The 23741-nt window shown below is 38.5% G+C and overlaps 1 protein-coding gene and 1 long non-coding RNA gene across 8 annotated transcripts in view; one reads left to right on the top strand and one right to left on the bottom strand.

Moving 5' to 3' along the window:
* LOC308458549 overlaps positions 1-23741 on the bottom strand; it is a 436164-nt gene that overhangs the window by 214205 nt on the left and 198218 nt on the right. The gene's annotated exons all lie outside the window — the stretch shown is intronic.
* Positions 1-23741, top strand: part of CSNK1G3 (casein kinase 1 gamma 3) — a 56800-nt gene that overhangs the window by 23252 nt on the left and 9807 nt on the right. For 3 of the 7 annotated variants that reach the window (XM_080972898.1, XM_080972895.1, XM_080972896.1), the window contains 10 exons: positions 1223-1263; positions 2888-2957; positions 7276-7424; positions 9046-9280; positions 11233-11318; positions 11412-11496; positions 12339-12487; positions 13729-13824; positions 15888-15983; positions 22781-22887. In XM_080972898.1, the coding sequence (XP_080829024.1) occupies positions 1223-1263; positions 2888-2957; positions 7276-7424; positions 9046-9280; positions 11233-11318; positions 11412-11496; positions 12339-12487; positions 13729-13824; positions 15888-15983; positions 22781-22887 (1114 nt within the window). The remainder of the gene's footprint in view (positions 1-1222; positions 1264-2887; positions 2958-7275; positions 7425-9045; positions 9281-11232; positions 11319-11411; positions 11497-12338; positions 12488-13728; positions 13825-15887; positions 15984-22780; positions 22888-23741) is intronic. The other 4 variants (XM_080972899.1, XM_080972897.1, XM_080972901.1 and 1 more) reach the window with 2 other exon arrangements.

Below are 23741 nucleotides of genomic sequence, written 5' to 3' on the forward strand. Positions count from 1 at the left end.
ACAGAGCCATGTTTAAGGGGCTCCGTTACAGACAGAGGTTTGCAAACTTGACCAAACTCTGAGGGACTTGGATTTTACGCACAAGCAGCTCATCGTCCCATCACAAGTGGCATAAACATTATTGGGAAAAGCAGGCAAAGTCTGTCTTTCTGTTGGAATTTGTAACTTTATGTTAATAAGTAAAGTGCAATGTTCTGATATTTTTACTTTACATTCTTCAGTGGAAAAAAGTAACCCCTCCCCTGTTGTTTAGGTAGAACTCTGCAATCCTTTAACTACCTTTTGTGATATCTCTATATAATTTTAATTAAAGGGCAGCTAACTTATTAGGGAAAATTGTGTTGATATGAGTTGTAATTAAACACTTTAATCAAGGCTTTACAGTTTAAGAGGGTTATAAGGTCATTAACTTGTTTAGGTTTGCTTATTGTTCGTACTGGAATAATTTTCAGAAATTGTTTATGGTTGACTAAACAATTAATAAACATTGCATGCTCAGAATAATCAGTTAAGCTTCTTTAAACTGTATTGTATTTCATTGGTTGCATAGTTCATTATTGTGTGTTAATAAAATGCAGATACTATTATGCAGTTACTATGCCTTGGATCCTAAATTGCCCCTTCATTTATGTAAGGCGGGGGGAGGGCAACTTGCAACAGATTCCTGTGCAGCCCCGTAAACCATTCCCAATTCTCATCCAATTTCCAAAATAGATTTTATAGCAGCACTGGTGTCTGCAAGTGGGGAGCGAAAGATCCCCCGTTCTGTGATCTTAGTTTCATTCACTGAATGAAAGCTAGAGTCTAAGCCTGTGTTTAGGTAAGCATTGTGATTTTCTGTGTGGTGTAATTTTCTGTGTGTGTAATTGTTAGTTCCCATCTGTACAAACTAAAAGAGGCTTTACTTCTTAAAGTAACAGTTTTCAATGCTGAGAGATAAACAAATAGCTCAAGGAACAAGTGTGTGTCTGAAGCTGTCAGCTGCTGCACATTGGTTTTCTTTAACTAGCTTTATTGTATTTAATAACCAGTGCGGATAGATAGTATACTAATAAAATGTTGATTTTTCATGGTCAATAAGAGTTTGACAGACATTACATATTGAAGCAAATGGGCAAGTTCCACCAACTTTTTATTTCAATGTAGATGTTTTGCCATCTATATCTATATATACATATTACAGAGGTATGAAATCTGACATTCTTGTTTCTTATCTTTCAAGGAAAAAATTTGTATACAAATGAATATGTGGCAATTAAGCTGGTAAGTTGACATTCATTAATAATTACAAGCTCTTAGATTTTCATTAACTAAATAATGCTTGCTTTCAACAAGTTGTATCCAAAATGAAAGAGTTACAGGCCTTATTCAGAGATCGCACAGTTGCCAGCTGCTTCCACTTTTTCATGATACAGCAAGTCATTTATTATTCAGTATACCAATGGTTAAAATACTTTTCATCAAACCTTTTTGCTAATATGTATAGTTTAATATTTTCAAGCTACTTGTTACTACTCAGATGACTGGCTTTGCACTCCAGTGGGCGCAGCATTTTTTCCAAGCAATTTTTGGCAACATGGAACACCAGCACATGCTCATTCCCTCTGCCACAGCCCTACAGAAAATGGCAATTAATTTAACGTCCTGGTGATAAATACCAAAAAAAGAAACTTCTTGCTATTACAAAGCTCATACCTAAACAGATTATCTGGGTAGTTTCTCTCTGTGCTTTGAAAAACATGTGCAACCTTTTAAAATGTAATGTTTTACAGTATTATGTTTTTAGATGCGCTGGAAGCCACCCACAGTGGCTGGGGCAACTCAGTCAGATGGGCAGGGTATAAATAAAATAATAATAATAATAATAATAATAATAATAATAATAATAATGGACAATATGGCCTATGCTTCTGCTGACCCTTGCTAGTCAATCTTGTCATTGGGTCAAGAGTGCCAGCATTTCACTGAAGATCTGTGTTCTGCCCCTTGTAGTATTGTTCCATATTTTCTAAGCTTTTTGGTTGCCTATGATTTGCTCCTGTTAAATACTTTATTTAGTGTTACTGATCTTTATATTTCAGCAGTGTTACTCTACATGACATTGTATCTAATGCTTTGAGTTTTGGACGTGCACGTATTTGTGCACCCCCCCGCCATTGTTAATAACCAAAGGGAAAGCACAGATGCTTTGATTTGTCCCAATCACCCTTGGCATTAGCTGTGTGATTAAAATCTGGGGAGTTTGGCTCTGAAAGGAAATCATCTCTGTCTCCCTCTTCCTCCACCCTTTTACTGAAGTGGTGTCTGGTGAAAAGGTGGACTAGAAGATATTTAGAAAAGGGGAGTGGAGTGGTCCTCCCTGTTTCAGAGGATCAAGGGAGAGAAAATAAATACTGTGTACATTGACCTAACGTGAGATTTTTATGTTAGGGGGCACTCAAAACAGTTGCTTGCCTTGGAAGAGGGATCACTTAGGGAAGTTACTATTGCAGTAGGTGCATGTTTGTGCCCATATGCTTTTCCTGGCTGTTAGTGGCTTGTGTTCCTTTGAAACTGAGATTTCTACTCCTGTAATTGCTAAATTAACAGCACCTCCAGACATTGCATATATTTTAATTCTGCCTTTGGCATCCAGTGTTTCTTCCTAATCCCAAAGAAACATTTTTGAAATGACAGTTCTATATGCAGTATGGAGTACAAATTAAATGAGGTGTAAATATTGTATTATCAGTATTGCACTGTGATAAACAGTTTTAAGAAAGTAAATATTGTCAAAGTCTCTTTTGGTTGAAAGAAAATTGGAAAGATACTTCTTCAGATAGCAGTCGTATTAACATTGTTGCTTTGAGAACTTGACTTTTAAAACCTAAAATCTTGGTCTCTTCAGGAGCCAATGAAGTCAAGAGCACCACAGCTGCACTTGGAATACAGATTCTACAAGCAGTTAGGATCTGGTGGTAAGTATAATTATCAAGTTGTAGCATAATGTGAAGTACTACAATAATGAGGTTATAGATTGGTTAATAAAAGTCCCACAATTTGATATGTAAATATTTGTGCATTTTATCACACACAAGTATATTTAATGTCATTGGTTTATATTAATAGTCACAGGTACTTGCTACACAGTTCATTGAAGCTACATCTAGAATTAGCCTGATGACAATTTTCCATTGAAATCGCTCAGATTTCTTTTACTCTGGCCAGTGTTCAGCATATGTGTTTGCCCTATGGAAATACATTTTTCAGAGGAAAAACATCTGCCAGTGAAAGTTAGGTACCTCGATCCTTGTAAGGCTAGTTTGGAGAAACTGTTGCTGAGATTTAATTCCATATTGCAATATAGTATATAACATTCAGTTTGACCTTACGTGAGTAGTAGAAAATGTAGCTCAGAGGCCAAATTGAAATACTTTGGTGAGGCAGCTGTGTTCAGAAAATATGCTTCTGCTGTTCTCCATGACCAGAACTGGGTGCAGACCTTACTGGCTGTCTTCCATGTGTGTATTTTATGCCTATCATTATGGAAATCGGTCATAGGATAAGGTGCTACACAGTAGCTTATAATAAATTTAGACAGTACTCCTCTTTGGATAATTTCTACCCTGCGTATCATAAGAAAATGCACCCCCCCCCCCCAGGAATGACAGGAACCAAGAAGCCAGAAATGCAGCGAATAGAAAGTGTTTGCCTCATACATTTGTCGAGTCTGAAGTTCTTAAAAATCCACCTGGAAACCACTGAAATAAAGATGTCAAAATTAGTGTTCTGGGAGCAGTAGCAATTGGTTGTTCACTCATTTCTATTTAGTTATGCCTCACCAAATCTCTTGCCACTTCTTTCAGTACTGTTTAGTCTTCATTGTCCTTAATTATAGCGGTAACCCCTGAGGTAGTAGGTTTGAATAGATTGAAATTATATTGCAAATCCAATACGCTGCTATGATTTATGTAAGAAATAGTATGCCAAAGAGCTTTCTTACAGGTTTTGCATCAATTCCATGTTCTGCTTGCTGATGTTGCATGTTCTCCAAAACCCAAGATGACCAACATATATCACAGCGTGTTTGAAAATAAAGTTTCTAGTTTTTCTTTGTTGCCCAAATTGCAGTAGATTAATGCCTGGCTTGCAAATCATATTAAATTGGAGTTAAAATAAAATGTGGTTTAACAAGAGCAAGCAGAATGCTGGTATACAATCCTGAAATTGCAGGCACTTCTCTCTCCACTCCTGCTGTGCTGGATAAGAAACAAAGTCATAGCCTGACTTGTTGTTTTGGCAGAACCTGGTTTCATGGTTTATTCACTTGCTCTTTATTCATGGTTTGTTTTGCTGTTTTCCTTGCCAGTGTGGCAGCAGCAGGAACTGGGGGAAACCAAAATGCCTGTGATCTAGCAGCATGCACCAGCATAGTCCTTGTTCACATAAAACCACATTTCATTTTAACTGATTTAATGAGATATGAGTATCAGACTAATGCAACTTAGGTTGCTAATATTTTTCATCTAGAACAAGAGCTTAGCGTATGTACATGACAAAACTATTTATGATTATATCTTCTATACTGCTGTTACAGAAGAAGATGTCTATTATAACTGATTGCATTCATGTCAGACTTTTAGTTGACATTGTTAGGAGAATTGTTGGCCGCCTAAATTTGAACCACAGTAGTGAAGCATCAGAGGGCATTGTTTGTTGTATATTTTGATTATGTTTAGTTCATAGTTCTGTGAACAAGAAACTGGATGTTAACTTTGACAACAAAACGGCTTACTATGATAAAGTACTTTGTATATATTATTCAGTAGAAATGTTTTGCATGTTGGTCATTAGCAGCATCCTCTATCTGTATGTATCATGTAGATAGATTTCAGACACTTTCCTAAACTACTTGGAGTTACTGAGGGGGTCTGTTCTACAAGTCTAGCCCCCGTACCATAATTGGGCTTTAAAATAAAGCCAGCTATTGGTTTCAATAAGAAGTTCTTTTCAGCCTAAAACCTGCTGGTGGGGGTGGCACAAAGAGTGGGTGTTGTGGGCTGGAAGGGGAGGATCCATAGGCTCCATCCAGCCCACTAGTTCCCCAACTTTGTTGTGTTGGGATGAAAGCAGCATAGTGATACTGGTGCAATATGGGTAAGCTACCTTTGAGGATCCCCCCAAAGCATCAAAAATATCCAATGTAGGGCATGTGACTGAAACTCTGTCCTCAGCTACTAGAACTATAGAATTAGATTTGAAAGGCTTCTCGGAGGTTATCTAGTATAGTACCCTGTTCAATGCAAGGTCTGCAATGCAGCATACAACTACAGCATCCCAGACAGTTGGCCAGAAGCCTTTTTGTTTGTTTGATGTACCTGGTACCTGATCTTGTCAGGATCCATTTCTTGATGTCATTAGGTTTGGGCCAGCACCAGTAACAAGTGCAGTGTTGGATTCTCATGAGCAAATGTGACTTGGCTCCCAGCTGCCGCCTTAATGCATGGGGAAGCTCACCTGATTTGGAAGGGATTTGCTGCCAACAGGGCCTGCCTTTCTGTGAAGTGTCCTGTGTCTGCAGAAGACATTGCTGCTGCTTGCTGACTAATGGAGCATTGTTAAGCCAGCACACACTTTCCACCTATTGCAAGATAGATGAAAATGCCCCATATGACAATAGGTTTAGGCTTATTCTTGATTTTTCAGCTCCACTTGAGGTAGAAGTTTTTATATGTTCTGTAGCTAGCTGGGTAAAGGTTGAATGGGAGAAAAGCAGGCAATCTCTGGTATCTCTGCCCAAGCTGTTTCCATTGCTGAGCTTCGATATTTTCTTTCAACACTGACAGAGGGATCAGAAAGAAAGGAAGGGGAGGGGTAGCTGAAAATAGAGGTCACAAGTAAAGTATACCACTCCCACTGATTCCCCCCCCCCAAGGCACTGCCTACTTTTGATTATGGCACTTGATTGTTTTCCATGGGCCACAGGCTCTTCACAGAAAACATGTTCTCTGAAACATGCTTTGAATAAAATACACCACAAATCATTTGTAGCTTTTTCTTTGGCCAAGGAAAACTGGTACGCTAAGTTAAGGAGCATTAGGAAGCACTATAACTTTACATATCTGCTGTTGGAAAATACAGTTTATTTGGGGTCTTACAGCATTTTTTAAAATAAACACAGGCATACAGCTTTTAGTCCAGATTTTGAACCACTATTGATAGTAATAACGGATAGATGATGATGATGATGATAGTAAGAGATGCATAGGCATATCTTGTTGATGTACCCCTGAGAATGAACAATAGAATAATCTGCCTATATCCATATGGTGATAGCCAACTTAGATTCATTTATTTCAATGGGTCTGCTCTAAGCATTATCTAAAGCTGTAATTGCAACACCATTTACTTCCACGCAAGTGCCATTGAATTCAGTTGAACTTATTTCTGAGTAGATATGGTTAGCTGCAGAACAGTGCAGGCCTATCGCCCATACACCATTGCATGCTCTTCTAGATAATGTTTCATAAAATTGCCACTGGGATTGTTTACTTTTCAGAGCCGCTGGCTCAAACCAGATAAATGTTTTAGGTCTGAACTACACATGTTCTGAAAGAGCAATGTATTATTAGATTCAGGTTAGCTTGATTGATCTCATGCACTGTGAAGTGCTTATTCTTGAGCTCCATAGATACAGTTTGTGGGATTTAGAAATTTGCAGAACCTTGGTTCTGTTGTAGCAAACAGAAGATGATAGACAATGTTCAGTATAGACATGGGCAAAATGCTAGAAATTCTAGCATCTTCTGGTAAAAATACTAAAATTCATTGGTTGTAACTTTATATTTTATCTTGATGGCAGTGGTGCATGACAACCGTTAAGTAGACAATGTGCTAGACTTTGCAAGATACCATAAGATTGGGCTTCATAAAGTTCATTGTGTACCTTGTGTGTGGATGTTTATCTTGTAATTAAGTTATTGTGCACAATTACTGGCAACCTGTCATAGCAAGTAATTAAATACCAACATTTAAGTCTGCACATTCCTAGGATTACAAAACCTAGTATTTCAGTATAATATTTCAGGTACAGCCCAAACTACAATGAAAAGGGAGAACTTAAGAATTATTTAGTGAATCAAATATTTCCTGCAACAAGAAACTTAATAGCGATAAGTAGCTTAAAGTCTGTGGAAATCTTTGTGTAAGATAGTCTTAATTATTCTCCAGTTGAAATGTGAGATGGTTCTTAGAACAAAAGTGTGTTGAAATGACTGTTTCATTTCATTTTCCCAGATGGAATACCTCAGGTTTACTATTTTGGCCCTTGTGGCAAGTATAATGCTATGGTGCTGGAACTACTGGGACCTAGTTTGGAAGATTTATTTGACTTGTGTGATAGGACTTTTTCTCTAAAAACTGTTCTTATGATAGCCATACAGTTGGTGAGTATACTTCTATTTTCTTTTTTAAATAATGGTCCATTCAGTATTAGCTGGATATTCTTTGAGCAAATGCAGAAAGAATGTGTCACCTGGTTGCTTAAAACTTTTTAGGGTTGTTTTCCACTGTATTTCTCTGTGAACGGTACTGTTAGATGTCATGAAGACAGAGGGTTGGCTATGGAGGTCCTATGAGCAGAGTTCTAGTCATTGAAAGGAGGGCAGATGATTCACACAGATTCCACTAAAAACCTGCTTCAAAGTGTTGGAAGAACCTCTGAAATATTGTGGAAGATAGCTGGAGGGGGGAGGAGGAATCAGCAAATATTGCCTCCCATCCCCCTTTTACTAGAGACAACCTCTGCTTTTCACAAACTGCCCTTTTGTTTGTAGAGGAGCTACTCTGGATCCAAGCCACATCTTTATACTTAACTAAACACATTAATAAACAAACCATTACCTTTAGACCTAGCATGAAATATAATTGAGGATGCTGTATGCTCACTGATGAAAAACATTTGAACGTAGAAAATCTGAACTTTGTGAATTATATTGCTCTGTCTCTGTTATTCATGGAAAGGACCAAATAGCAATGCAACCGCTGCCCCCCCCCCCCCGTTGCAAACTATTCTTCCACAGGAGTCCTCCTTGGACCTTATCCTGTCTGGGTTTCTGAGATTTCACTTGGGACTGTCTTCATATTTCAGGCTCATTTTAATTGTTGTACTACCTAGAAACTGATTTTCAACATGCTACGTTCAGTACCAGTTTCTGCATTATGTAATTCAGGTGCAGATTTTCATAATATTTTGAGGTCTGTTCATTCAGCACCCATTTAATTTACAAGGCAGTGCTGGGGTTCTATTAAGCAGTTTGAATTCTTATCAAAAATCCATTTTCTACACAATAAATTTTGCAGCCTTTTTCTAAGAATCAAGTTTCCTTTTTCTGAGAAGTGTTACACACTCATCTTGGCCATTTTTTCCTTAGGTGCATTAAAGTTTAAAAGTGGTTGCCTAATAATCTTAATGGACAGAATGCAAGCACTACTTAGTTTAACAAAGAGTAATTGAAACACACACAGTGACTCAGCACTAAAAAGCAAATGTGTGTACTCCCTAAGAAGTGAACATTGCTGCTTTGCTTCTCAGATGTTTTGCTGCTGTGTTGTAGTTTGGCTTAACGTGTTATCAGAACATTGACTCATGGTTCAGGTCTCCCTAGGCAAACCATCAATCATAGATCATGAGGGAAAGTTTTGTTACAGTTTGTAGCTTGTCTGGAGACAGCCTGGATGTAGATGATGTATTAAACCAAACCATGGCTTAAGTTCAGCATAGAGCAGCCGCAAAATGACTGGGAAGCAGCAAAGAGGCTTGGGAGTCCGTGTGTTTTGTTGTTCGTGCTAGGCCACTTAGCTGCTCACTAGTCATAAAAGAGTGCCTGCTGTTGCAGCCTCAACCAAAGCTAGAAGTTTCAATGAAAGAAGAGCTTCCATTTTTATTTTGACACATGAAGAAACATGTTCTTTCAAGACAGAAAAGATATAGCAATTTTTTGTTTTTATTTGTTCTGCTATTATAGTTGTGGTAAAAAACAAACTTTCTTTCATTCTGTTTAATAGATTTCTCGAATGGAATATGTTCATTCAAAGAACTTAATATACAGAGATGTAAAACCTGAAAACTTCTTAATAGGACGACCAGGAAACAAAACTCAACAAATTATTCATATTATAGATTTTGGTTTGGCAAAAGAATATATAGATCCAGAGACAAAGAAGCACATACCATACCGAGAACACAAAAGCCTTACAGGAACTGCTAGATACATGAGTATAAATACACATTTAGGAAAAGGTATGTATTTATTTTTAGAACACAAACTTAACCAATTCACTAGAATTCTGACGAGCTCTGTGCATATTAATCACTTTTGCAAACGACTGGTTTTTGTAGCTCAGATAGGCTTTATTTGTTTTATCAAAGGGTACTTGAGTGCATGTTGAGCATAAAAATACTTGCTTTTGTGTTTAAGTAGTGGACTTTCGTATGAGTAAATGTTACAATGTATGGGGCTTTTTGTTTTAAATAAAATACAAGTAAGGTGAACTTAACCATCCAGGGGTCCTTTACCTTTTTACCTTTACCTATAGAAATGTGTAAAATTGAGTGGAGAAGTAGAGATATTATTTTTCTTTCTTGCATCATATTAGAAAGAGTCAGCCAATGAACTTGAATGGTGGAAGATTCAGAAGAGGCAAAAAAAGTAATTCTTCACACAGTGCATATTGTTAAACTATGGAATTCACTGACATAAGATGCAGTGATAGCCACCTATTTGGATGGCTTTTAAAGGGGATTGATGGAGCACATAGATGGGCTATAGATGGCTGCTAGTCCAGTATGTCTCTAAATACTAGTTGCCGGGGTGCATAGTGAGTGCATTGTGCTCGTTTCTTGCTTGTGGGCTCTCCATTGGCTTCTGGTTGGCCACTGTGAGAACAGATACTGTACTACATGGGCCTCTGGACCATACCATCTGTACCTTTTCATTTTGAGTTATCTCTTTTTTTTCTTTCCTATTCCAACCATGATGGCTGTGATTCATCATACAACTCAATGCTAATAGCAACTGTTTTGTAACTTTGTGTCCAAGATAGCTCACGCTACAAAATTCAAAACAGATACGGTAAATATAACAATAGAAATGAAACAATCAAAATAAACAAACCACTATCAGTGCTACATAAAAAGAAGCAGCAGTAAAGATCCAGTTAAGTAAAAGCCCTGGATAATTAGTGTGTCTCATAGAGCTCTGTGGAATGAGTTCCAAAAATGAAGGGCTACCACAGAAAAGTGTCTTATCCCCACTTGTCAATTGCCTAAACTGAGGGCAGGGACACCTATAGCAGGACCTTGGAAGATTTCAAGTGAACAGGCAGCCTCTCATATGGTTAAATGTGTACCACTGTTTTAAAGGTGCTCTGGAGGATGTGGCTTGCTTTTTATTCTTTTGTAGAAAGAGAATAAACCTCCTGGATCCAAACAACTCAAAAGTGTTTTAAGAACTGCAGATGGGGCTTTCTCTTTGACTTAATCTAGAATTTGTGTAAGATTGGAATCATGGCAGTTTCACAAGTGCTTTCAGAAGCCAATGTATGAAGTTCTCTGTTTTTTCAGAAGGGAGAACAGTGTGTTGTGGGCACCTTTCATAATACAGCCATAAAACTGGGGGGAACTTAAAAGTGGTGTTCATAGCTATTATTCTCCTCCCACTCCCTGGTCCTGAAAGGGTGCTGTGAGCAGTTTTGCATGCAGCCTTTGGAAACTCTCCACACTTCCCTAAAAGAAAAAAAGGTGGTGGGTGGAGGGGAAGAGAAGCACATGTTTCTGAAATCAATAGGCAGAGTTCATTTTTTTTGCATTCAGGAATATGAAGAGCTGGAATAGTGTGTCTTGGCTTTCTAGAACACAACTCTTGCAGGTTTAAGCCTCCAATATCTTGTTTGTTGCTATAACATGGTAACAACACAGTCCATTTTCAAAGCAGCTCTTTTTTACTTAAATATATAATTTAATTAGAGCAGTAGCAGTTAAATTTAGACTCCATATTTCCACACTTTTAAAGGCTTGATAAGTAAAGAATAATTTGTTTTCTTACCAAGATTTTTTTTTTACCTAAAATTATACTTGAGAAAAAGCTGTAGAACATAGCAAATATATTTTTGTAGCTGTGCATCTTGTATCATTCCTTTCTTATGAATAAGTTCAGAACTTGGAGTCTTAACATTTTAACTTTACTTTTCCAGAGCAAAGTAGAAGAGATGATTTGGAAGCTTTAGGTCATATGTTCATGTATTTTTTAAGAGGCAGTCTTCCATGGCAAGGCTTAAAGGTAGTGTGCCAATTATTTGAATTTTGTTTGCTCAAGTATTGCCATAGTTTCATAAAATATTTCTGAAGCAACTCAATATCTTTTCAAATTTAGGCAGATACACTGAAAGAACGGTATCAGAAAATTGGAGACACAAAGCGAGCAACCCCCATAGAAGTACTGTGTGAGAACTTTCCAGGTAATCATTTCTTCTGTAAAAGAACTGTCTGTATAGAGTTGACATCGCCAAATTTAAGTTGCTCACTAAATTAAGTTGCCACACCATGGTCATATTTGTGATGTCAGTCGGGCATATTTTCTCTTGACTCTTACCTTCACCATTTTGGTTTAATTAATGTTTAGCATATTGGTGAGGAAACAGGTTTCATTGTTTCTTGTGCTCCCCCACATTTTTCATTTGCCTACTGTGTAAGAGGAACTGTTGTTTCTAATAGATTTTATGAAGCTGACCATGCAGTTGGTGGCTGGTAGACATGTACTGAGTTCATGAGGGAGATCTCAGAAATCAACTATGCAGCTGCCAAAAGGGCTTTCATCGCTAAGAGTCCAATATCCCATATTGAGAACGAACTCACAATTGGCAAAATATTTGGCTATGAAACATCTTACAAAACTTGTGGTGTCTCCAAAGCTGATAACCTTAATAAACATCTGATAGGATATTTTGGGAATGCACCTCCCTGAAAAGTTAATACCAGCCCTTTGAACTGTGCCTGGAAACAGACTGAAAGGTAGTGAAAATAACAAACCACTGGAACAATATGATCACGTATTCCTGTCTTGGTCAACAGTCTTGTTGACTTACTTGGGACAAGCTGAGGTTTCTGGGCCATTTTCAAAGGCGACTCCCACATATAGTGCATTGTGTTTTGTTCAGTCAATTGCCAAAATTTAGTCCCCTTTTGTGCACTAAATTCCAGTTTGTAAAAATACTTTTCTGTATTTGAAAACTAAATTAAGGATTAGAGTAGCAGGTCTCTGTTTTTACTGATATTTAAAATTATTTGTTTATTCATGTAGAGGAAATGGCTACATATCTTCGTTACGTGAGAAGACTAGATTTTTTTGAAAAACCAGACTATGACTACTTAAGAAAGCTCTTTACAGACTTGTTTGATCGGAAGGGCTATATGTTTGATTATGAATATGACTGGATTGGTAAACAGCTGGTAAGTGTACAGTTTAACAAGTACTCTTCTAATGTCCCTGAAACTCATAACAGAATATCTGCTAGCATATAAGTTACTTTTCTGCATTATAGCAGATACATAGAAGAGACTCCATTGTATCCTCTATTACCTTAATTTTTTTTCTGAAGCCGTAGGCAGATATTTCATAGGACCTTTCTCTCTTTGAAAAGAATACTTGGGTTATATTTGTCTTGCATTTTGAGTGTGTAGAGGACACTATTTACTCTGTAAGCAGGACTTTAGCAGTAGGAACTGCAAAAGCTATATCCTGTTTCACATTCCTTTGTATATATCTACCGCTCTGTTATGTTTGGTTGGTCTAATCAAAGGAGCCTAATGAGGTCTTGTTTACAGAAACTAGCTCTGAAATCCATGTTCTTTAAGTTTGACAGTATGGTAGCCTATAAAACACGTATGTTTAATCATATCAGGGCAACTTGTTTGTTCTCATAAGCCACAGTGTTCACAATATGTTAAATCCAAAAAATTCAGATAGGGTTAAATGGCAAGTGTAACTTGCTAGTTGTTAGATGCCTCTTGCTACACTTGCTACATTTTCTGATGTAGGACATTAACTGAAACAACTATCAAGATAGCCTGCATTTAGCCTTCCGGTAAAATGATCTGTTTTACTTCCTGGTAATAAGTTTAAACTGTGTAATGGAAGTGTACATCTGATGTTTTGAAAACCTGCTCTAGTTGAACTGCCTCCCTTCTCCTGCTCCTTGCCATCTTCCATTAATTGCCCTGTGGGAACGATTCCAGAGAAGAGAAAAAGACACCAGGAGCTTTTTCTGTTCCAGCTGGACTGTCCGTTTCTCCCTACTTCTCAGCTGCCCCATGGGATAGAACCTTGAGATATACTGAGGTTGCTTGTTGTGCCCCCCTCTTCTCCAAGTGTGCATTTCTGCTGCTTGTGTAAGTTGGCTTGGAAGGATATGTGTTCTGAAAGGGTAAAAAAGAATACTTAAACCTCATGTTAGTCTTGCAGGCGGGTCCACAAAGTAACTAGCCTTCTTACTCACATATATTAATGTCATTAGCTTACAAAACCTCTGTGTGATAGTAATTCTTTCTTACCAAAGGCTTCAAGGCTTGTGACTGACTTAATATCATGAAACTTAAGATGCCCTTTCAATCAGTTTTCCAAAATATATGCTGGTAACTTTGAAACCTACTATGTTATATTGCAAGCATTCAACATAATGTATTGTTTGTAGCCTACTCCAGTGGGTTCAATCCATTCGGATCCTGCAATATCTTCCAACAGAGAAGCACATCCTCACAGAGATAAAATGCAACAGTCGAAAAATCAGGTATGCTGTCTGTCAACGTGTGCCATTTGTACTGTCATAGGTTTGCTTTAGTTCATGCTTCCAGTAAAACAGATGTTGTTTTCTTAGTACAGTATTTATTCATACAAGGCTTTTGATTCTTTAAATAAATATACTCTCTGTATGTAATTCTGTATGTACTGTTCAGTGCTTTATTATGTAGTTAGGTTTATGTGTCAGCATGAGGGAGGGAGAGAAAAAGGAAGTGTGAGAGAGACTTCCTGGATCAGTGGAGGCATATTGAAGAGCTGCTTCAAAGATAGTGCATATCAGATCATTATCCCTCCACACCAGCCTCTTTTTCAGACTGAATTTTCTTCCTTGCATTCACCATGGCTAATCATTACATCAGCGCTGACTTAAACTGTTGCTATGGTTAACAAGGCTTCCTATTAAAATAGGATTTGAAGCCAGCATCAAACTCAGTTTTAAAATTTGATTTAGAGGGAACTCTGGTTAGTCCTCTGTGGTTACTGTTATTTACCTGTGTAATGATAACCATGTTTTAAATCCAGGGGCAAGGAGAATTTTGCCTAGAGGGCCTGGAAGGAGGGCACACATTGCCTTTCACCTGTCCCTGATCCATTTTTGTTGTTGAAGGTTGCTTTCTTGCCAGTCTCCAGAATGTAGCTTCTTGTTAACAATGATATGAAGTCTTTAGACACAGCTTGAACGTCAGGTGTGAGCAAAGATTTTGGAATGTCTAGATTTCCCTGTGCTCTCATTGCTAGCTATCTTTTCTTAGCAAGAGCTCTATAGAAGTCAAACATACAGATGGGGAATGGTTCTAGCTCAGGAATAATACTTGCTGCTTGTTGGTAAAAATTCTAATTGAGATTGGAGTTGCTGCCGTGACCAAAAGCATCCAAGTGTTGAGGTGTATAGTATAATTTTATAGCTGTTCCTGAAACAATTGGTTCAGTGTTTGCCCATAGTTCATGGAGTTCTCTAGAGTTCGTGGGTGGGATTCAGCTAACAAACCCTGCTGGGGAGGCCCATGCTAGCTAACTCAATGGGGCATCCACCTTCTCCTAAAGAAATCTTGGAACACTGCATGTGGGGAAGAGAGGGCAGATTGTTCCGTCAGGCAATCAAAAGTGCTTGCTCTGGTGGAGCAATCTGCGTAGCCTTACACTGAATTTGTCCTCGCATATTTTGTATTTCTTGAAGTGGCTGTCATTTTTATTTGAATTATATTATTATCTTTACAACAAGGTCTGATTAAGAATACATATGCTATCAAATATTAACTGTAGCTCAAAGTTGCCAGTATTTTTTGAACCAAAGCTAGTGGTAGCAGCCTGGCCTGGTTACATCTATTCTATGATTTCCCTCAGCAGGACAGATAGTTTTTTTCCAAGCCTAAGGATAAAAGTAAACTGAGAGTAACTTGTGCCTATAAAATGAGTAGGTTTGTGCAGCCTGGCTCAAGACTCAGTGTACTTAATAGACTTGACACACAAGTAAAAATGTGGATCTGTCAAAATAATTTCATTTTATTCTTACATTTTGTATAGAAAAATTAAATGGTACATTAGTGTAAACATCACCACATTAAGTTTCTCATGTTAACTTCTGCTTTAAACTTTGGATTAAACAGTTTTGGCAGGTTTAAATTTTAGCTTTCAAATATTCAATGTATCTATGACAATCTGTATTGTATTGAGTGTGCATGCTATGGAAGTACTGTAGATCTCTGTTTTTAAGAATGACTCATTCAAGTGAGCTTTTTAGAAAGCACAGTTTATCCTGCCCCAAATGTCCCCAAGTATTCCTATTCTGCATGGGTTTCATGTTTGAAGTTTTTGTTGAACATTTTCAATCACTTACTTTTTGTATATATTAAAAAAACTTTAAACATGTGTCTTTCTGTATTCAAATACATATGTATGCATAATGCTACATGTGCATAGATGCCCTTGTGTTCCTGTGATTTTTTTATTTTAATGTAGAAAACAGCTGATTAGCCGCATGATGTGTTTAATATGTTCTGGGTTCTTATTCCTCCTCTTCCATGCATGCTTAATGCATTGTATAACTGGCAGTCGACAGACCACAGGGCAGCTTGGGACCCCCATCAGGCCAATCCCCATCACTTGAGAGCTCACCTAGCAGCTGACAGACATGGTGGCTCGGTACAGGTATTTTCTGTTATTTGCATGAATATTTCCACATCTTTATATCCTTGGACACACGCGCCATGTGTGTAGTTTTCTGCTGAAAATTCTACTTCATAACCAAGTTTGTAACCACGCTCCTTTTGTGATAATATCCATACTGAAAAAGATCACACAAAATTTGACTTCGTTTCTACAAATGCTTGTAGAAAAATACTCATCTGGATTTTTTTTGGGGGGGGGGAGTGTTTGGTATAGTTGACTGAGTTGACAGATGGAATGACACTCAGTGGTAGTGATAGAAATAACATTGGGGCCAAATGAATTTGGACTGTAGAATATCTGCAAAATATTGTACTACTGGAATGTACGTAAAGAAGCTTTATGCCACCAAGCATAAGTTTTGGTATAGTAGGCTATTATATATCTAATATGCTTGTGCAGATGTCCTTCCACCCCAAACAGATTATTAGTGCTGTTGGTTCTTTTAGTGGTGATTCTTGTTAAACAGCCAGGAAATGGGATGTCTGGCTGCTGCATTTTCCATTTCCTCATGTAACTGATATGTTAGTGCCACAAGAGCAAATGAACTCTTAAGTGGTATATGGGTGCTGCAGGAGTGACCTTTGTTATCTCAGGGTCTGGATGTAAGGTATTTCAGTGCTGAGGTTTGAACACATGTACCTCCTTCACATCTTCCACTTGGAAGGCTCTCACTGAATTGGAGTGCGTGTTCAAAAGCAGCTGTGATTCTATACTCTGCTTGCTTTTTCTCATTGCAAGTGTATCTATCGCTCCATCATATCAGGGGGATTGAATTCGTATTAGTGGTATTGATGACAAAATTGAGCAATCTTCTCACAGTAAATACAGAATGAGTATGCATAAAAGCTAATCATTGAAATTCGCTGACCCTTTTCAGTGGGATTCCAATTCCTCATGAAAATTGAGTGGCAGATGGGAAGCTCTCTAAGATTCTGCTCTCCCTTTCCTCCATCTAAAATAAGGACCTGAGTAGCTCTTGCTTCCTTAATTGCAATCATATTGGTCCACTGGTTAATCTTGCCGTTCCCATAATCCTACCAACACTTGTACTTTGTTTCACTAATGCTTATACAAGGATAATTGAGGGTCTTCCTTTTTATTATTGAATGACACTGTGATAATTACAAATCACTGATACAGAAAGAAGGTACTTTCCTGACATATTTTTGTCCAGCCATAGTCACGATTAGCTAAAGCATGCTGTTGTCTCAAGTCCTAGACAACAATAGAAGCGAAATGCTTTTCCCATACTGAGCGATTTTAATGGCTGTTGAGACAGAACTGGGATTCAATAGTTCACAGTGAGCAGGCAGAGACTATTTAAGAAAATTTATTTGTCATTTAATCATCAGAATCTCCAAGCAGTTTGCATAAAATATAAAATATGCATTAAAATGAATGATAAAAGCAGATGTTAAAAATTAGAGAGCCTGATTTTCCCCCTAGTATAAAATGAGCAGTTTTTAAAATACACATTATAAAACAAAACAACAGATTAAAATATTTGTTACATTTACATGTTTGGTAGGCTTAGATAAACAAAAATGGTTTCAGCAGTTGCTGAAAACATTAAAGTGTGGGTACCCTCCTAATGCCAATGGGCAGGGAGCTCCAAAGTGAATTATTATTTGCAAGTGCAAAATGAACATTATTTGGTGCTTGTAAAAGTGTCAGTTCTGGTCACTGAAATGGTCACCGGTCTGTTAACAGCAGCCATTGTGTCTGTAACCTCCAGACCATGCAAGATAGTTCAGCTTGCTGCCCACTAGATGATGCAATGCAGGCTGTGAAATGTGACTTCTTTGCTGTTTGCACTGCCACATGGTATGCATGATTATGGGCGTTTGGTTGGCTTCATGGTGAGAATTATACCTCTTGTACTCTAGTCATCCAGCTTGCTTCAAATCCCATAGCTCTTCAGAATACCAAGGAGCCACTAGGGCTGCACAACGCCAGAGAAGAAGCTCAGAAGGAATAGTTTCCATCAGTCTCTAAGGATTGCCCATCCAAATGGATCCACTTCCCTTGCCAGGAGGGAATTGCAACTATCAGTCCAAAATACCTACTATCATACCCAATACTATAAGAATAATATCCCAAAGCTGGCTTGTTGAGAGGAAAGTTTGGTTTTTTAAAAAACCCCTGAGTTGAACATCCGTGTAAAGAAAAGGGATGTCTGTTGTAATTTACAAATGCACTCATGAGTATTTTTCTGTTACTGGTAAACTGTCAGGCACTGCTGATCTTCATGAAGGACATTGTAAAACACCAAATGCCACCATTTATTTTTGCTGTTAATTTTGGTGAGAGCATTCTCACTCCTCACAGTAGTACAAATGAATCATTTTGACTTAGCATTTATATAGAGATCTCATTGCTTTTGTTCAGTAGAGTCTGTTAAGTGGTTCTCTGCTATAGTCATAGTGACAAAGGTGGGAACTAAGCTAGTGTTGTAATGGTGATTATAGGGAATGAGATGACTGTCACTGTCGTCTGACACCTCCATGACCTGCTTTAATGGAAAAGGAGCAAATTGCAAGTTGCTAATCTTGAAGTTTCTGCAATATTTTGTGGCAGATCTTCCTATAAATGATTTGGGAATATAAATGTGTTATAAGCACTATTCTTCAAGATACTCGTTAGGTCAGGATTTTGTGTGCTTGTGCAGTGAATTGGTGAGTTTTCCCATACATGCTTGGAGTCTTATATAGCGGTTGTCTATAGAAATTAATCCAGTCATGGTGCCATGACTGAAATGTGACTACATCAGAATCATTGAAATATGTAGGTGCAATGCAATAAGTCTAGGTTTAAGTTCTTATTGCGTTTTCAGTTCTAGCTGCCATGGACATTTTTTATGGCAAGCTGGAATATAAATCTAGCAAATAATTAAAAACATATCCCATTCACTCCTTATTCCGTGTTGAATCATGATGGTTTGTATTTTTCGGGGCATCTCAAATTAGGTAGTAAATTACAAAAGGAGATGTCCTTGGATATGACTTACTGACATATTTTAAGTCTTGTTCTGTTGCTGTGAGCTTTGAAGAAGCTTCCTGAATGGCTTAGATGTTTCCAATTCCTGACTACAACTACCAGAAACTGCTATAGGATCCTTCTACAAAGCATACAAAGAATTAAGCCCATAAATTTAACATTTTGTTGGGCTTGCTGCTTATGTTTGCAAAAGCTCACCTTGTGAACTTCTTGGGTGTTCTTGGCTTCCTGGATAATAAATAAATTTACCTTCACACAAACTGAACCATTTTAGGTTTGAGCTTGGAGTATTTATCTTTTGTTATGTAACATCTGAAATGAGTGGTTGGGTTGGGTTTCCAAATAAAATGTTCATAGCCAAAATTGGAGTTTAAGGTTGTGAATAGCTATTATGAATCATAATATTGAAATAAAAATGTGCAACTTGTGGGAGATCTCAAATACAAGTGTTCTGTAAAGGAAGAAAAACTTCTAAGTAAACTAATTCAGTAGTGACACCTGAAACTTTAATCTTGGCTACTTTCCAATAGGGGACACGGATGGCGCTGTGGATAAAACCTCAGCGCCTAGGACTTGCTTATCGTATGGTCGGCGGTTCGAATCCCCGTGGCGGGGTGAGCTCTCGTCATTCGGTCCCAGCTCCTGCTCACCTAGCAGTTCGAAAGCACCCTTAAGTGCAAGTAGATAAATAGGTAGCGCTTTATAGCGGAAAGGTAAACAGCGTTTCCGTGTGCTGCGCTGGTGCAGGCTCGCCAGAGCAGCTTCGTCACGCTGGCCACGTGACCCGGAAGTGTCTTCGGACAGCGCTGGCCCCCGGCCTCTTAAGCGAGATAGGCGCGCAACCCCAGAGTTGGTCACGACTGGCCCGTATGGGCAGGGGTACCTTTACCTTTACTTTCCAATAGCATGCAACCTATGTGCTTCTGGTTTAACTTCAGCACAGGAGAGGCTTGTGCCATTTGCAGCTAAAAAATAGCCTATTCCAGCAAATAGAGTATAGCTATGCAGTTCTATCCCACTTGATTTCAGTAACCTTTTTATAGTGCTGTGTTTTTGCTTGTTCAACATGCAAACATTTAGGATCCTACATAAGAGGCTGTTAGCAAATCTATTCTTTATAATCTCCTTTGCAGCACAGATGAATCGGGCAGAGAGCATTGTTTACTGGCACAGCAGTATTGTTTGCTACTAGTGCTAAACAAACACAAGAGTTGGCATGACAGGGTCAGGTCCCAGTACCAGAGCAATGAGATAGGTTGTCTCTTTGAACTATGAATGGGAACCTAGTGCTGCTTTCATGGAAATGTACACTTCTAAACAGAACACATCCCTTCTCCTACAACCTGAGGACCTGCCGTCATCACTAGCAGGTCAGCCTTGTGTGGCAAAATGTTCTTTGTGTTCACTCTTGTAAATGGGTGGACCGTATGTACTGTTGCCTCAAAAATAGTTTTATCGTGTTGGAAGATATTGGCCTACATTATTAACTTCGGCGGTTATAAAGCACCTGAAAGCATCTTAAAATGGAAAGCTTTAGCCTTGACCTTATGCATTCAAAATAGTTCACTGATCTCATTTACCTATCATTTTAGTAAGTACAGAATAGCAAAGCATCTGTTGGTAGTGATTAGGGTTTTTTGAAAGTCTCAAACATGTGGTTATGGTGCTTTGGGAAATCTGTCTTCAGTTTTATTCTGTCTATTTAGCTTCCATTAAAGCGAATGAATGATTCAAGTTGTGGAGAGAAATTTGTTGGTTGTCTAACACTATTTGACTTGTCAATGTGAGACATAAAAAAGAAAATTATTCTGACTGTCCATTTTTCTCACTTGCTTTGATTTCTGGAAGAAACATACCGTTCATTGTTAGTGTTTCACTAGCTAGCCTCCTACATTCCTGTTTTACAAAAGTTTGCCTTAGTTCCTGAAAATGTCAGCTGAATAGCTCTGATGAATTGTCTCTTTCACAGTTCTTGTGTTGCAGTAACTTGAAACACTTATAAAAGGTCTTTTAAAAAATGGTTCTCTCTCCCCCCCAGCAAATTATCCAGACATCTTATTTATTGTGAGAGGCAGATTTCACTTGGGGTTTTTTCTAAATATTTTAGACATGCCTATAGGCTTTTCTTTTCTTGTATTTTCTTTCCTTGTGGGACGCAGGTGGCGCTGTGGGTTAAACCACAGAGCCTAGGACTTGCTGATCAGAAGGTCGGCAGTTCGAATCCTCGCGTCGGGGTGAGCTCCCATTGCTCGGTCCCTGTTCCTGCCAACCTAGCAGTTCAAAAGCACGCCAAAGTGCAAGGAGATAAATAGGTACCGCTCCGGCGGGAAGGTAAACGGCGTTTCCGTGCACTGCTCTGGTTCGCCAGAAGCGGCTTAGTCATGCTGGCCACGTGACCCAGAAGCTGTACGCCGGCTCCCTCGGCCAATAAAGCGTGATGAGCGCCGCAACCCCAGAGTCATCCACGACTGGACCTAATGGTCAGGGGTCCCTTTACCTTTACTATAGGCTCCCAGTTTGCTGTTGCTTTAGGGCTGGTCCACAGACCAATCTTGGACCTGCCATTTCCCTATCCATCAACTAGGTGATGTCTATGATGAGCTGGGTGGTGAGGTTCAGTCCTGTTGGGTACTGTTTCATGAAGAGCATTCCCTCAACAGACCCTGTGTTGGTGAAACAGACCCCTGTAGCCAGCAAGACTGAAAACTGGCTGATGCTTTGTGGTTTTTGTAAGGAACAAGTCAGGTTTATATCAATTTTATTTCTTGAAATACACCCCCCCCAAAGTTTTTTCCTGATCTTTGGTAGTACCATGAGGCATGTAGCAAGCAAAGCAGATGTTTGGATATTATGGATGGGATTAACACAACATTTCCTGCCAGTGGAAGCCCTGTGCAAAAGGACTTCTGCTTTCACAGTGGGGCCCATTGCTGCGCCCTAGAAATTGGCTATGGCGGGGTGGGAGAATGGCACACAGAAAGGGAGAGAGGAGACCATTCCATCTGGCATGCGAAATTCTTGCACACACAGGAAGTTGGTATAGTGTGATGTTTAATTCCGCCCTTTGGTAGAAATTGCACCGCTTGTTTATTAGGGTGAAAGTATACTCAGAAGCAGAAAAGGCTTGAAGAGTGTTTGGTATCATATTCATTATGTTTTTGTGGGCATGTACCTTCATTAAAATGGCCCTTCACAAGACATTCATAGGACAAGCCTTCATTCTCCCTTTTGTAGAATTTATTTTATTTATAAAAATAATTATATACTCTTATATTACAAAAGTATATCAGAGTAGTTTACAACAGTAAAAACAAGAATACATGAAAACACACAAAGTTTAAAACAAGTTAAAAAACAATAAAGTTCAGGAAAAAGACCAGGAAACCATTGCCTGCATAAGCCTGGCAGAATAGAAAAGTTTTCAGCTGGCATTTACAAGTTGCCACAGGAGGCGCCACTGAATGTTGCCAATGCTTGAAGTTAAAGCTATATTTCATAGTAATAGCTGTTGCAATTTACGGCAAATCCTTTATTGCTAAATATAGTAGTTCTTCACTTTTTTCTCCTTTAACTAGTCAATTTTTTTGTAGATGGCTTTTTCTACAAGCAGTTGGAGAAAGTTTAGTAAAACTATGCACGAGGCTTGAATGGAAAAATAGTTATAACCTAGAAGTAATGCATTAATATACTAATTTCAGCTCCTTATGCTATGAAACAAATATTGAACGAAATATGGGCATTTACTAGTGTATGATTTTTGGAAATACTTGTAATTGCAGGTTGTAAGCTCAACAAATGGAGAGCTCAACACAGATGATCCTACTGCAGGACGTTCAAATGCACCCATCACAGCCCCTACAGAAGTGGAAGTAATGGACGAAACAAAGTACGTATTATCTTATACAAAATAATCGCTATGTTACCATCACATATTGTGGTACTGAATGTGTGAGTTAGTCTGTCTTTTCAAGTGTAATTTCCACTATTTTTAGTTCATGACTAGCAAATCACAAACTGCTTCAATAGTTTTGCATTTAAACTTGTTAAAAATTGAGGTTTTGTTATTTCCACAAAACCTCCAAGGCATAGGAGCATTTTAGTTTTTCAGTACCTAGTTCTCAAGATAGGACAGATTGGAGGGAACAAATACTTGACACGGGAGGGATTTCTGTTGCTTAAAATGGGCAGTGTCATAGTACTACCCAGTAGGGGCATTCATGGTGCGCTTTAGACGCAGCTTTTCAAATCACAGGGCCCCCAAAGGTACATGTGACCGTGTGTGTTGAGCTGAAGTGCTTCAAATCCAATCGCTGCTTGTATTTGTCACTTTTTAACTTAGAAAGCTCTCAAAACTACTTACCCAAAAGAATGCAAATGAGTGCAGCTATTCTCTAGGGAAGGCTGCAGCTTGAGTCCCTTTTCTAGGGAATTAAAGCAATATTGCCACTTTTTTAGGGACTCAACAGAGCATATTTCTTCCCTCCTCCACCTGATTAGTACAGTAAATTGGAGGTGGGTGCATCTTTTCATAAACCCATGTAAGTACCCTTTTCTCTGAACTCCAAATAACTCAAGATCTTCATACGCCAGTGATGTGGTAGTGGTAAAAGGAATAGGGCTTTATTGACACCTAAAAGAACCCCTCTGCATGTGAGCATGGGGCACTTTTAGGGTATAATTATACCCTCATTGAAAATTTTGCTAAGCAAATTGCATAGCAAAGAAGCAAAGTTTGTGCAT

The sequence above is a fragment of the Podarcis pityusensis genome (genome assembly GCF_964106645.2).
Source record: "Podarcis pityusensis genome assembly, chromosome: 11".
In the NCBI taxonomy this organism is placed as follows: Eukaryota; Metazoa; Chordata; class Lepidosauria; order Squamata; family Lacertidae; genus Podarcis; species Podarcis pityusensis.